The sequence below is a fragment of the Denticeps clupeoides genome, chromosome 11 (genome assembly GCF_900700375.1).
Source record: "Denticeps clupeoides chromosome 11, fDenClu1.1, whole genome shotgun sequence".
Taxonomy (NCBI): Eukaryota; Metazoa; Chordata; class Actinopteri; order Clupeiformes; family Denticipitidae; genus Denticeps; species Denticeps clupeoides.
This window is the reverse complement of record NC_041717.1, coordinates 18,334,101-18,348,250: the sequence shown is the minus strand read 5'-3', so window position 1 is coordinate 18,348,250 and position 14,150 is coordinate 18,334,101. Positions and strand designations below refer to the sequence as shown.

Genomic DNA, 14,150 nt, shown 5'->3' with positions numbered 1-14,150 from the left:
CATAGCACCACACTGCTGTCTACGGAGCCCCTCTGTTACCACTCCAGCCGGATCGGAAGAACCCTGAGTTACGGGGTTTTGTTCTTTAACATGTAGCTGAGTTTGCATGCTCTCCCTGTGTTGGTGCAGGGTTCCTCCGGCTCTCCGGTTTCCTCCCGTAGTCCTCTGGTATTTTGTTCTTGTTTGGTGCTGCATGCTTTCAGTAATGACGCTGATCTCGATCAATTATCATCATTTATTCCTTTGTCTCAGTGGAATGACAGACCACCCTGTCAGAAAATAGAGATCATGTCATCCAAGACGAGGTGGGGTTGAAAGAAGAGGACTTCAGCAAACTGTGGAGTGAAGAACAGAATGAAGCTCCGGTGATGGGAAGCTGGTTTCTCACCTTGACTGTTTCAAAGCGCTACCATTACCAGAAATTATTTTCATTTCTGGCATTTCTCAGATGCCCTTATCCAGGGACAGTCCCCCCCTGGAGACATTCAGGGTTATGTGTCTTACTCAGGGACACATTGGTAGTTTATCTGTGCATTATATCTATGTAACTTGAAAGACTAACTTTGAACGTTTAATTTTTTTTAACAAACTGTAAGATGGGACAGGCCTGCAGACTTGACTTCTTCACTCTTGACAATTCAAATATTCTCCCATGTCACAAGTGCAAGTTTAGTACACAAAGAGTTGCCAGATATGTCACAGTCCAAAAAAATGTGACACAAATTACCCACTCTTTATTAGCTATATTAAAAAAAAATCTAATTCAAAACTGCCCAACCTGGCAACACGACTTCTACAAAACCAAGCATGCAGGTAGATAATCAGCGCTTTAATTTGAGAGTTCTGATTGGTGAAGCTTCTCACCAAAGTTAAACACACAGATAAACAGACTTGCACTTTATTGGCGTGTCTGAGCCACTTCATTCATCCACAAATCCAAGCCAAATCAACACGAAAGGAAAACACAAAAACACAAACGCAGATCTGAGCGCATTAACACGCATTTATGACCTAGAACATTTGCTTCTGGTTCCACGTGGAACAGTGTACAGTGTTCAGCGTTGTGGGAGAAACACAGTGAGGCACGGGTCTGGGTTTTAACAACGATTCTTTAGGCAGAGTAACCGCAGAGGAAGCACTTCAGCCCTCGTATATACGCTGGCTTGATTTGAGTTCCATCCTGGTTGCAGGTGACTTACTTTCTTTCCCAGTTTAGGCTCTTTCCGAAGGTCTGGAACCGGCTCAAGGATAATCCACCCACAAGTTCACACAGGGGTCAGGGGGGTCAAGTTAAGGATGAACCTTGGAGTGCTGGTGTATGAACATCTGGAAGCATCCTGCTCACCATCTCGCCACGGCCTCCCAACCTTTAAAAATCTTCAGTAGATTCCAACCAAATAAGCAAAAACATGACCCCCAAAAAGCTGACATTAGTACTAAAAAATACAAGAATAAAAAGACAAACAGTCACACACAATCCTCGCCCAGTCCGGATTTGACAGTTAAACTGTTCTTGTTCACACCGTGCAAACACACTAAAAAAAATAAAAAATAATCCGGCGCTCCCGACGAGCCGTGAGATTTATACCGCCTCTCTCGGTAAAATGGGGGCGGGGTCACGACGAGCTGCTGAACGAGGGCCGGTGGCTGCCGGCGGGGCGAGCCTTCTGCCGGTCGTACTTGACGGTGATTATGAGGAAGAGGAGCAGAGTCAGGCCCTGGATGCCCGCCAGCAGGAAGAAGTAGTAGTTGAGTTTGCACTCGTTGATGTTGCCTGCGGAGAGAGGGATGGGAGAGTGTCAGGGCCCGTCAGCGTGGAGGGAGACGGATGGAGGAGGAGGGGAGAAGATGAACTGCAGGCAGCGGTGACAGGAAGAGAAATGGAGGTGAACACCGCGGGAAAACAGGAGAAGTTGGGAAAACAGGAGGGTGAAAGGATGAGTCTTTATTTATTTGGCTCGCTCTGGCTCAGCGAAAATGTATCCGTTTTGTGGTCTCTTGTATACTTTACTGGTAAAAATTAATCAGTGAAATGAAATAATCACGTATTAATCGATGAATGAATCATGATTAACCGTTACTTGTTTAACAAGCTTTTGTCAGTGAAAAAATGCAGCAGTAGCGGTGGCGGTGAACACAATTAAGAGCTCAGAGCGCTCATTAAAAGAGCAGACTGCGCTCACAATCACAAGATTCACACGTTTTTGCCACTTTACAGCCTTAAAATATCATTTCTGGCCTCCACAGAGCTGTCAGTGGAGAGGGTGCCAATCGATATGAAGACTTATCAGTAAAACACACCCAGACAGAGAAAAGCTGCTGGGAAACGCAAGGTTCGCCATTTCGCCTCCGTAATGATTGATGAAACCTGGACGTTAACACGCTGTCTGATGCCAAGTGCTTAAACGGCGAGGCGATTACTCCACAGGAAAAACGAGGCGCGCTGGTCACCAAACCAAACCATCGGCACATAGACACGCTGCAGGAGTGTCCAGTACCGTTATATTTACAGCACGCAATGGACAGAAAAAAAAAGAACTGTTCTAGTACACAAGGTTTCTAAATCTGTGTGGTTCTTTGAATAATAGTTATAATAAAAAATAATTGCATTGTTCCCAAGCTAATTTTCACCGAATTGGTTTAGAATGTGCTGACTGTGGATTGTAAAACGAAGGTCTGCGTTTGTTGGTTGAGGCCTGTGAACTTTCCGGACTTCTTGAACACGATGATGAAAGTGACCTGGCCTGTTAGAACCTTACAGCACCACGGCGATGAGCAGAAACCCATGCGAGCGAACGTCCGCTTCGCTGTCTGTCTACATGGAGCAGCTGCTACTCAACGGTCCCTTTTTTTTTTTTTTGGTCCCTGTCACTTCCTCCCCCGGCCCCCGGGGGTCAGCATTAAAACGCTGACATTTCCCGAGGCAGCAGACAGGGGACCTCCAGGGTCAGGGCTCTTACAGCTGCTTCTGAACTCGCACGAGAAGACAGGCTGCAGAACACACACACCTATAGCCAGCATGTGGGGTGTGTGTGTGTGTGTGTGTGAAGCCTGGCTTTACTCTGCGAGGACATAGCTGTGTAATCAAGCCCCGCAGGTGGTGATTAATGGAGAGAGTGTGTGTGTGTGTGTGTGTGTGTGTGTGAGTTTTGCAGCCTCTGCACCGATCTCTTGTTTATTCCACTCGCTGTCACGAGCCGGAGAAACACCAGCACCTCCAACCCTCCCGCAGCGCCACCCACCAGCGGGAGATGAATGAAGAGAGAGAGTCGGCCGGTGATAAAAGGGTGCGGCTGTCAGCGGCGAGGCCGCGCGACTCCGCCCGCGTCTGCTGCTGCTCGCGCTCGGGGCTTTTATGCCTCCGCCCGCATGCTTCTGAGTGTGTACATCCTGCTTCTGATTGATGTGTGTAACCTATATGTGGCCAAACACACCGTGTGTTATGGCGGCGTTGAGGATCTATCGTAAAATAAAACAAAACGTTCATTCACCTCAAGCAAGATTATTTTGTTAAGGAAAGGTAGGTGTGAACATTCTCAGAGGAAAAGATGTCTGCACAATTATTAAGCAAATATTAATGTGCAGAATTATTAGGTGACTAAACGAAACAATACAATTTCACTTTTTTTTTTTTACATTAACATTCGTTAAAATTATGAACAAACTAAAATTTTATTCTAATTTTAACAAAAACCAGTGAGCAATACAGCCAGCGTTTTTAAACAGTAACAGAACAGTAATATTCCTGCCGTTCATGGAATCTGTCAGTTTCAACTTTGTGTGCCGTTGAAGGTGATTTTAATCACCGTACTTTTTTCGCGGCTCCTGTTAGGGGTCGCCGCAGCGGATCGACCGCGTCCTTCTGTCCTCCGCATCTTCCTCTTTCACACCAAACCCCCTGCAGGCCCTCTGGCACCACGTCATCTCTCAGTAGAGCCGTAAATCCTGACCCGGCCCACCATTTGAGTCGTGTGGTAAATGATCCGGTCTTTAATACCGATCCTTTCCGCATGATTCGCTGCTCGTACATTTGTATCATTGATTGGTAAAAGTGTTTTGCGCGTTGTTGCGATTTCCCCCCCGAACATTACCTCTCCTTCTTAGTCTTGTAAAAATCTGTACTTGTTGGGGAGGGTCGGGTCAGGTCAGGTCGGATTACGACGGTCTCGGGCGAATTCTAACTTCTTAAAACCGGATTACAGTTCTACCTCTCAGGCCTTCCTGTTGCCTGGCAGCTCCGTCCTCAGCATCCTTCTCCCAGCATGCTCAGCATCTCACCTCTGCATGTGTCCAAACCAAATCTCAACATCTTCATCTGCTCCTGCCTGACCTCCAGGCCATACAGCACTGCTGCTCTCACTACTCTCTTGGAAGCGAATGTGTGAGCGTTGTTTTGTGGCATCACTGCGCTGTTTCTGGGGATCGGCGCTTCTTACCAAAGTCTTTGTGTGAAGACATCCAGCCTATGCCATTGAGCGAGACCACCGCCAGCAAGCCGGAGCCCACGAAGGAGCCAATCCCAGAGTAGAAGAAGAAGAGCCCCATGATGGCGCTCTGCATGGAGCGCGGTGCAGCAGAATAGGCGAATTCCAGCCCTGTCTCACACACACACACACACACACACACACACAGACAGAATAAGAACACAATCTTCAACGCAAGTATGGAAGTCATAGCAACAGATCCAGATCATTAACCATGTTCTCATATTCCAATGAGAAGAAGTCACCCCAGAAAGTTCAGTTTAAAATGTAACCTTTAAAAACCACTGTGCAGCAACAGCTTTACAAGTAACATACTAAATGTACATGGTGTAATACTATTATGCAATGATAATAATGATAATTACACACTAACACACACACACAGACAGTATTTTGATAGAGTAGGTCTTACCCATTGAGAATAATTTAATTGAATTGCTTATTTCAGTACAATTAAGGTTAAATCACAGACATGGCTCATTAGCTCGCCCTGTTAAATTAAATTCTAATCACATTTTCTGTCATTTATTTCTGAGCCCTAGGAAATAGGTTATTATTTCATCTATTCTTTTTCAAATTGGCAGAGAGAATATTTTGAAAAACTTTATGGACCTTCTTCAGTCTTCTCAATGGAAGAGGGCCCTAATACTTTAATAGGGTCCTAATAACCTGTGATCGTCATGTTTTGCTTAGTCCATTATTTCATAATGTTTTTAGAAAAATGTTCCGGGTAATTCCCGGAACTGTAGCACACCCAGCCCTGGATATTCACTCATAGTGTGAATTCTCCTTCTCCTCAGAGCGAAAATAATAATTATGCAGAATGCGAAGAATGCAGAAACGGAGGGAAGAATCAGTGAAATCATGGGTGAGTGGAAGAACGACAAAAACAGAGAGATGAATGGGGTTGGGTGTGGAGTGGTCTAGCTTGCAGGTAGAACTAATTTCATGCTGCGGCAGGCCTGTGATGTTGTAAATGAGAGCCCTCGCCGCCGCAAGTCAGACTGTATTAACGTTGCTGAGGAGGGGAAGGGAGGAATTAATCAATTCATTCTTTCAGACCCACAATCACAGAATAAATACCCTCCCTGAACTCGGCGTCACACCATTTTACTGGGATCCAGTCGGAGAAAGGATTTCTGCTGATTTGACATGACCAGAGACACAGCAGGTAGAGTATAAGTCTGTAAGTCTGAATAGCAGAATGATTATTGTTATTTGCATGAGTGCTTTTCCAATTTGCTCTGAATTTTAATGAACTAAGTAAAAGTTCCATTTGATATTACTAATAATGTATGACAGGAAACACCATTTACATTAGTTTAATATTTTTTACCCCCAAAATATAGACAATAACAGAGATTATTGAGCAGAGCTCAATGTCAGTAGCAGGTGATTCCACCATTTGCCGCAATGATAGCCTGACAGTGACGTCTCATGCTCCTCACTAGCGTCATGATGTTGTTCTGAGGCAATGCGTTCCACTCTTCCACTAGTGCTACACGCAGTTCTGCCAGGTCACGTGGTGGTGGGGTACGACCATTCAGTCTCTCCTTCAACTGGTCCCAGACGTGCTCTATGGACGTACCATATGAGGCACTCCAACTCCAAGTCGAGCTGTGACAATTCAGCATTATCATCCATGAACAGAAAGTTGGGGGTGTGCTGGCGGAATTGGGGGATGATGATGGGTTCTATGATGTCTCTTAGGTAAGAACGTGCAGTGACTGGGCCATGTAAAATAACCTGACTGGTGATGCCTCCTCCACCAAAGAAAACCCTGGGGACCATGTTGACCTCAGCGTATGGCTCACCTCGCAGTAAGAAAATGCACTTTTGTACAGTTTGTCTCACTACCCCTTTCCCAAACCCATCATGGTCACGTTCCTCTACACCAGTGTTTCCCAGCCCTGGTCCTGGAGGAACGTCTGCCAGCAAGTTTTCATTCAAACCCAACATGGCTTCACAACCTGCCTCACTCATTATTAGGCTATAAAGAAACACCAGAGCCTAATTAAGGTAGGGTTGGAGAGAAGACGTCTTGACAGATGTTCCTCCAGGATCATGGTTGGGAAACCGCTCTACACCCCTAGACGAGGATGTTACAGAAGACAAATTAATTCTCTGTCTGGAGGAGGTGGAGTGACTCTGGGTTAAAGCAGCTGGAGCAGCGTGCCAAAACCTTTATTTAAAGGCAACCCCCAGTTTTTACAGCATTTTTTAATGTTCTCCTGTCTCCCCCTTGCAGGCCTTGTGTTGGAGGGTGAAGTTTGTCTCTGTTGGAAAACAACATTAGCCTTTAACCTTTAGAAGGAGCGGGATACGTAACTTCACCTGCCTGGGGCGCACCGCGGTGCCACTGGACTCCCCACCCCAAACAAACCCGATGCCACCTGGGACACCTTCACTCTGGAGACTTGTGCAAAGTGGGAGGAGGAAAGACAGGATTTACTCTAACAGAATAAGGCCAACCCCCCTTCCCCACCCAACGCACACACATTTTTTTGGGGTAATCTGAGGCCATTTGTCACTTCCTGAGAATGGCGGTACTCTTGATTTGCTCTACAGTGGCTCCCCCGAGGGAAGAAGCAAGATGGGGGTGGATGGATGAGGTTTATTTTAGGGCTCCCCATTGTCCATGCCTCTGAATTGCATACCGTGGTCGAGAACACACACGCCTGGAGGAGCCGTTCTACGTGTCTCAGTGGGACACGGCGGTAAGGACACACATCCTAGACACGCAACTATATGCAGGTTTGGGCAAAATACTTTGGAAAATGCATTCATTCATGTATTCCATTACTGTACATGTATTCAGAATACATAAATATACATAAAATACATGTTTGGAATGCAGGTATGACACTTCTACATGGCGATTGTCAAATACACAAATATTCACTGTCATCAGGGCTTTACATTTTTAGTTCACTAACCAGTGTCTCCGGTATGTCTAAGTACCAGCCAATCAGAATTGGGGGGAAGATAAGACAATTGAATACATTTAAAACGAAATTTAAATGGGTGGTAGTAGCCTAGCGGTTAATACACTCGCCTATGAACCAGAAGACTCCAGTTCAAATCCCACTTACTACCATTGTGTCCCTGAGCAAGACACTTAACCCTAAATTGCTCCAGGGGGGACTGTCCCTGTAACTACTGATTGTAAGTTGCTCTGGATAAATGCCATAAATGTAAATCATGCATGATTCTGTAAATAGTTTAATTGAAACGAGGATATTGGCTGCAACACTCTCTTCTATGTTCCAATGGTCCGTAGAAGAAAAAAAAAAAACTTCTTGTTATTTTGAGAGCTCAACATACTTTGCTCATTACTATAACATTAAAAAAACACAATGTAAACTCATAACTGCAAATCAAACCGAGTCACGAGCTGAGTGCATCGTTACATCCCAAGTGAGCAATTAAATGCGACAGTAGGGTCACAGTCAAAACGCATGGGCAGTCATCTGTGGCACAAACGGATTTATCCCAAAACACCGTGTAAGCTGCAGTACCTGGCACAGCTGAGTGTCCCTGAAACCCTTGCAATGCACCGGTGTTCAGCCATCACAACCACCCTGTAACAGGCTATGTGGCGATAAAGAGAACTTCAGAAGTGGACAGAAATTGAAGTATTGATCTAAACTGCACTCACAGAAAGGAAAAAGGAAAAAACTGTGGACATGAACTCTGAGGCACGAACGAGAGTGAGGAGAACATTTACGCTGCACTATTTCTCACATCCTCATCTGTATTTTTTTTTTCAGCTGCTAGGCGAGGAGTCTGATGAAAAAAAAAAAAAAAAAAACTTTACGGCGAGGGAGTGGCAGCGACATCAATCATACTAATGCAGATGGTGATCCTGGACCCCCAAATGCTCTTTACCGCCCCTAGTCCCATGATCCTCCTTGCTGATGGTGGCATGAATGGTGCACATGCACCCACGTCAGCCGAGATGATCATTGATGATCATTGCTCGGGCCGGCAAAAGGCTTCTTTGTTTGAATGACTAGGACGTTGGTGTAATCCTGCTCTGTTCCCTTGGTAACTGAAGGCAAGATGATCAACGTCTACTCTAATCTACCACAGAGAACCTCCCCACGCCCTGCAGACCCTTGTTGAGGGTGGTCTGTGTACAGCGTGTGTAGGCCTGGAGCAGAAGCCTCTGCTCTGAGGTGCTTGAGTCTAATGCACGGCAGCTAAAAGTGTGAAAGCCGCCCCCGGGACCCCCTCAGAGACAATTTGGCCGACTTGGGATCAGGCGGAGGCTGACATTTTAGCTTCCTTTGTGTTTCAATGTCCTTCTTCCACACGATGTCCTGCTGATTATAAGCTCAGCCACAACTCACCAAACAAGACAGAGAAGCACGACTGTGGACTTTTTCAAGGGGTGTGGTCAAAGTAATGACAAAGCACTGCCGAAAAACGTAATATTTTATCGACACAAGCTACATAAGCAATGTTACTGAGGATGATGATGATGATGGAATGCTCCCATTTATTGGTCTGGGAAAACATATTTTCTCTGTAGAAATGGCGTGATGATTACAGAATGCGTACTCAATACAAGAGTTCTCATAGAGCTCCAGAACGGAACTGTTTTTGACGTCCCTTTCTCCTGGAATCGGATCTCCCCGACGTGTCCTTTGAAAACCTGGTTACAGAAGAATGGTAAGAGGATTCACATCCCGTTCAGGACAGCGCTTTGCATCGGGCTTTGACTGTGGCTTATTGATACGTATGGATCAGAGGAAACTCCACAAAGGCATGGCGAGCTCGGGCACTCGGCGCAGTATAAAAGGTAGGGTATCGATTTGGCGGGTCATTAGACCAGATGAACAATCGTGGGCTGAGACATTAATCCCACACACACACACACACACACACACACACACACACACACACACACACACACACACACACACACACACACACACACAGTCTTGGTTGTCATTTAGTCCAATTGAATGCTGGCAAAAAAGAGATGGCCATTAAACAGCTCAGGATAAGAAAGAACAGGGTGATGATTATGCATCATTGTTAAAAAATGGCTCTTTTTGTTACCTTTGGGGAAAAGTCTCTGACCATGCTACACAGAATAAAAGCAAAAGGGACGAACTGCAGGCCTGTGCCATTAAATTCAGACGTGAACTTAAATGCAGCATTTTTCTCCCTTTTATTAAAAGAGAAGTCAGGAAAGCAGAGTACGCTGAACTCGACCATCTCAGGTCTGCACGCGTGTTGGACGCAGTGGGGTTAAAGTAGCAGCGGTCTCTGCTCACCCCCTTTACTGTAAAATGAGTAAAAACTGTCCTCTGCAAGAGAATAATCATAAACGTCAATACTGGATATTGATATCCAGTACTGTTACAAAGAAAAGTTCAGGATGTACACAAACTGATCTGTCTGGGCCCATCCAACGTTACTAAATGTTTCAAACTGTTATTACATGAAAACATTAGAAAAGTCTAATCCATATTCCATAATCCATATAGGCATAACTGAGATCCATTTTGGACGAAATTGAGATATGCGTCTCAAATGAAAGCTCCCGGTCGGCTTTTTCTATTGGCAAAAGGATACAAACAAATTAGATACATTATTTTTGAGTAATTAAACAAGAACACCAAATACAAAACACCAAACATATAGAAGCAGCCAAAAATATGTTAGTGTTTTTTTTTTTTTTATAAAAATTCTGAACAAAAGTGAAAGTGAAGTGATTGTCATTGTGATACACGAAATGTGTCCCCTGCTTTTAACCATCACCCTTGGTGAGCAGTGGGCAGCCATGACAGGCGGCTGGAGATCAGTGTGTGGGGACGGTGGCGGATCGGGATTCGAACCAGCAACCTTCAGATTACTTGGCCGCTTCCTTAACCGGTACTCCACCATTGCCCCACACACCAATGCACAATATTGCATACTGCCAGCAATATGCTCAAAAAATGTGTTTTTAAAAAATGAAATCAAGACCCAAAGTTTGATCAAGTCAAAATGTCACTTACGTCCATATTGTTTTCTAGTATGTCAATTTTGAAAGGAAGAGAACTGTTTGTTTTTTTTATTGTGAACTCAAATTTCTGGCCAACAGCTGCAGAAACGCCGCTGATCTGCATTAGTCCCTTCAGTGGCTGCATGAAGGACCTTTCTTCAGCTATGTGCTATCAACACAACGAAACACCGTGTTGTTCCAACTATGGCAAAAAATTATGGCATTAACTGCTGGCGTACCTGCTATGCTGGCAAAGATCTCGCTGATGCCAATGAGGACATACTGGGGCACCTGCCACCAGATGGGCAAATCGGCAGCGTAGTACGTCACGCGGCCAAACTTCTGATCGATGGTGCCACGGCTTCTGATGATGTCCAGTCGCATGGTCTCCAGGATACCTGGGATCAGCGTAGACAGATTAGTCACAGTCATGACAATGAACTGGTCAGTGCAGAAGGCAAGTGTGCATACGTGTGTATAATTATAAAACATATGAAAGAGTCAACGTATGCAAATGTTGACGGTATTATGTCAAAATAACAACATCTACAACCTGTCCATTTTTGTTGTTGCCGAACCTTTAGACGCTACGCTCTGCTGCGCAGCGAAATGGAAAAGTTTCCCGTCGTCCTGCCTGTCACACCCCAGCACTGTAGAATGAATCCTCTTGTAAAATATCTTTATTTACTGTTCTTCTATATGATTCTAGCCTGTCATTAATTAGATGAGAGGCTCCGGAACGTGACAAGCTCTTTTGGGTCAGTAGAGGGCGCACTGGAGAGAGCGTACTGTGCCTGTGGTGGAAATGCAGCTCTGCTTCGTGCGTGCGTGTGAGCGTATTTAGAATGGCTTTAAACACACAGGGGTCTGACACTAAGCACAGATCAGTGTCCGCTACATGCGTTTGATCACACACACACACAAACTCACGCACCCGAATGAGTCAGATGAATTTCCATAAGCCCCTTTGCTTTAGTACTATGACTTTTTTTCTTTTCGCAAACAAACCTTCATCCCCTCTCTGTCCCACAGCAGGATTATTAATAATGCAGAAAAACCCCTAACGATGTGTTAATGTGACGAGGGGTACCATAGTCACCGGCTACAGAAAGAGGGTCAAAAGACCTCAACCTAACATTTATTAAAACACACACACACCACTGATTTCATACAGGTAAGGTAATGGTGTGTGTGTGTGTGTGTGAGAGAGAGAGAGACAAGAAGAGAAGAGATAGATCAGAGACTAATTAGCGCTTGAGGGAGTTAGTCTCCAGAGAGAGGCCTGGTCCTATTTCTTGCTTTTTAACACACACACACACACACACACACACACACACACACACACACACACACACACACACACACACAGTGACTACTCATGCTGAGTGTGATGTCTGCAGGGTAAGTGCGTCAGTGTACAACACCCACATCAACACCTGGACCCCCCCCCCCCTGCAGGACTTCTACAGGGAGGGAACAAATTCCACTTTGGAAGAGAGTAAATGAATGTTTACAGAAAGTAGTTTTTTTTGGAAGGCACAGCACTCAAGCTAGGGGCTTATGGGAATTTACACTGTCACCGCGGCACGGCCCGCGGACGGATTTGCGCCGGAAATGGACTGCATGGGCTGCTCGGGTGCATCGCATATTCTCCTACACACACCAGTGCACAAGTAGACGCGCTCATGGTTTTATAAGCCCCGGTGTAAAATGACTACAGCCCCACAGCACGTAGGAATCAGCAAGCACCATAAATTCCGTCAAAGGCACCATAACACGCATTTTATACATGCCTGACTAAAACTGACCTTGCAAAACAAAAATGTCATATTTTCATAAGGCTGTCAAAATGAACATGCTAATTGCTGGGACAAATTTTTACAAATTAACATGTTAAAATTCATTAACGTCATTAACACAGTTGAATTTTGTTTACTGTATATTACCAGTCACAAATGGAGGTTATGGAGACAAAGTTGGAGGCCATTTTGAATAATCCAATGCAAGAAATGTATTTAGTATTTGTTGTATCAGGAGAAAGTGAAGTATGTTTGATGAATCTGTTTTTTTCTGAGTCACCACTTTTTACCTTCATGGCTGCTTTGTTCACTATTGTCATCATCAAAAGCTGCTTCATGAGATGCTCATTAACATGAGTGAATGATAAGAAAGTGTTCATATCAGGAACGTGAGCCTGGGGCGCACTTGCAGCAAGCTAGGATGCCGCATGATGTGAATTGTCGGAGTGGGTTTCCTCTGGGTTCTCCAGTTTCCCAAAAGCATGTAGACAAGGTGAATTAGTGACTCTAAACTTGCTGCAGCCTGCAGTGGGGTCGTCCCCTGTCTAGGACGAGTCCCAACCCTGCGCCCAATGTCCCAGATCCGGATTCACCATATAGTGTTTGGCTGGTGCTTCTTTCATTACATCTTTTCTGGGTGATGAATTTTCTAATTAAGCAGGATAGTGGGGAATCCTGGGTAATTTAGTTGAACCGCTGCTTGAAACTTGAAACATGACTTGTAGGGAGTGGTCTGTTGAATTTGTGAAAGAATAATACACCAAACCTAGAAAGACAACCACAGTTCCATCTCAACAATTGGTTTGATTAAATATTAGCAATTATTGCTGAAACCCCGAAACCACTGGACCACACCCACTACTAAGAAAAACATGCATTTAGATTAACAGCAATTCAAAAAATCTTAAAAAATTCCACAATTCTTCTTACAAACCCGATTTTAAAAAAATCCTACAGTTAATTATCCAAAAAGTCAGTGATCCCACTCCTGATCTAATGAGATCATTTATCATTCGGTACTTCAGTTATTCAACATGGCAGGCTGTGTGCGTCTGGAATAATCTTCAGTTTTAACAAATTTTTTTAATCATGCTTAAAGACAGAAAGTGGAATCAAATAAGACTTCCTTGTTTCTATGAGTAAGTGATGTAAGAACTGAACAACGATGCCCACGTGGTGAACTGAGTCAAACACCAATCCCTTTTCAGCATGAATGACTGTTTGAATCTGGATAAACGGCTCAGCGGTTCTGTTATTTAGAGGCAAGTCTCTTACAATGTCTCTCTCTTCCTCTCGACCTCTGTCTGTCTCTGTCTCACACACACATACAATTATTCTCTCTCCTGCGGGGAACTTCTCTCTGTGTGTTCTCCCTCTCTCAGACAATGCCGTTTGTGTTTGTGTGTCGTTTGTGTGCACGAGAGTTTGTTCCAATGATGCATGTGGATGTTATTGTGTGTGTTTAAGAGTTGGTGAGCTGGTAACTGAACCTGTGGTCAAGCTTGGTAACGTGTGTGTGTGTGTGTGTGTGTGACTTTGTCTGAATGAGAGCTTGTTGAGAATTTGTGTTTTTTGTGTGTATGTGTTTATGAGTTTGTGCCCATGATGCCTGCATGAGTTTGAGTTTAAATAAAAGTATTATTGTGTGTGTGTGTGATCTGAGAATTTGTGTTTGATCTTTGTGAGTCTGTATGTGTGTTTCTTTGTTTGTGTTTATGTGTGTGTATGAGTTTGTCTCCATTATGAGAGAGTATGAGTCAGTTTGTTCCTGTGATGCATGTGGATGTTAATGTGTGTGTTTAAGATTGTATGAGCTGAGTAACTTTGTAAGTGTGTGTGTCATTGTGTGTGTGTTTAATAGCGTATGAG

At 44.5% G+C, this 14,150-nt stretch overlaps 1 protein-coding gene across 1 annotated transcript in view; it reads right to left on the bottom strand.

Annotated features, from left to right (window-relative positions):
- Nucleotides 1-814: 814 nt before the first annotated feature.
- slc15a4 (solute carrier family 15 member 4) overlaps nucleotides 815-14,150 on the bottom strand; it is a 31,889-nt gene continuing 18,553 nt past the window's right edge. The window contains exons 7-9 of the mRNA XM_028995265.1: nucleotides 10,722-10,880; nucleotides 4,437-4,595; nucleotides 815-1,774 (exon numbers count right to left, since the gene is read on the bottom strand). Coding sequence (XP_028851098.1) covers nucleotides 1,617-1,774; nucleotides 4,437-4,595; nucleotides 10,722-10,880 — 476 coding nt within the window. The 3' untranslated portion in view covers nucleotides 815-1,616. The remainder of the gene's footprint in view (nucleotides 1,775-4,436; nucleotides 4,596-10,721; nucleotides 10,881-14,150) is intronic.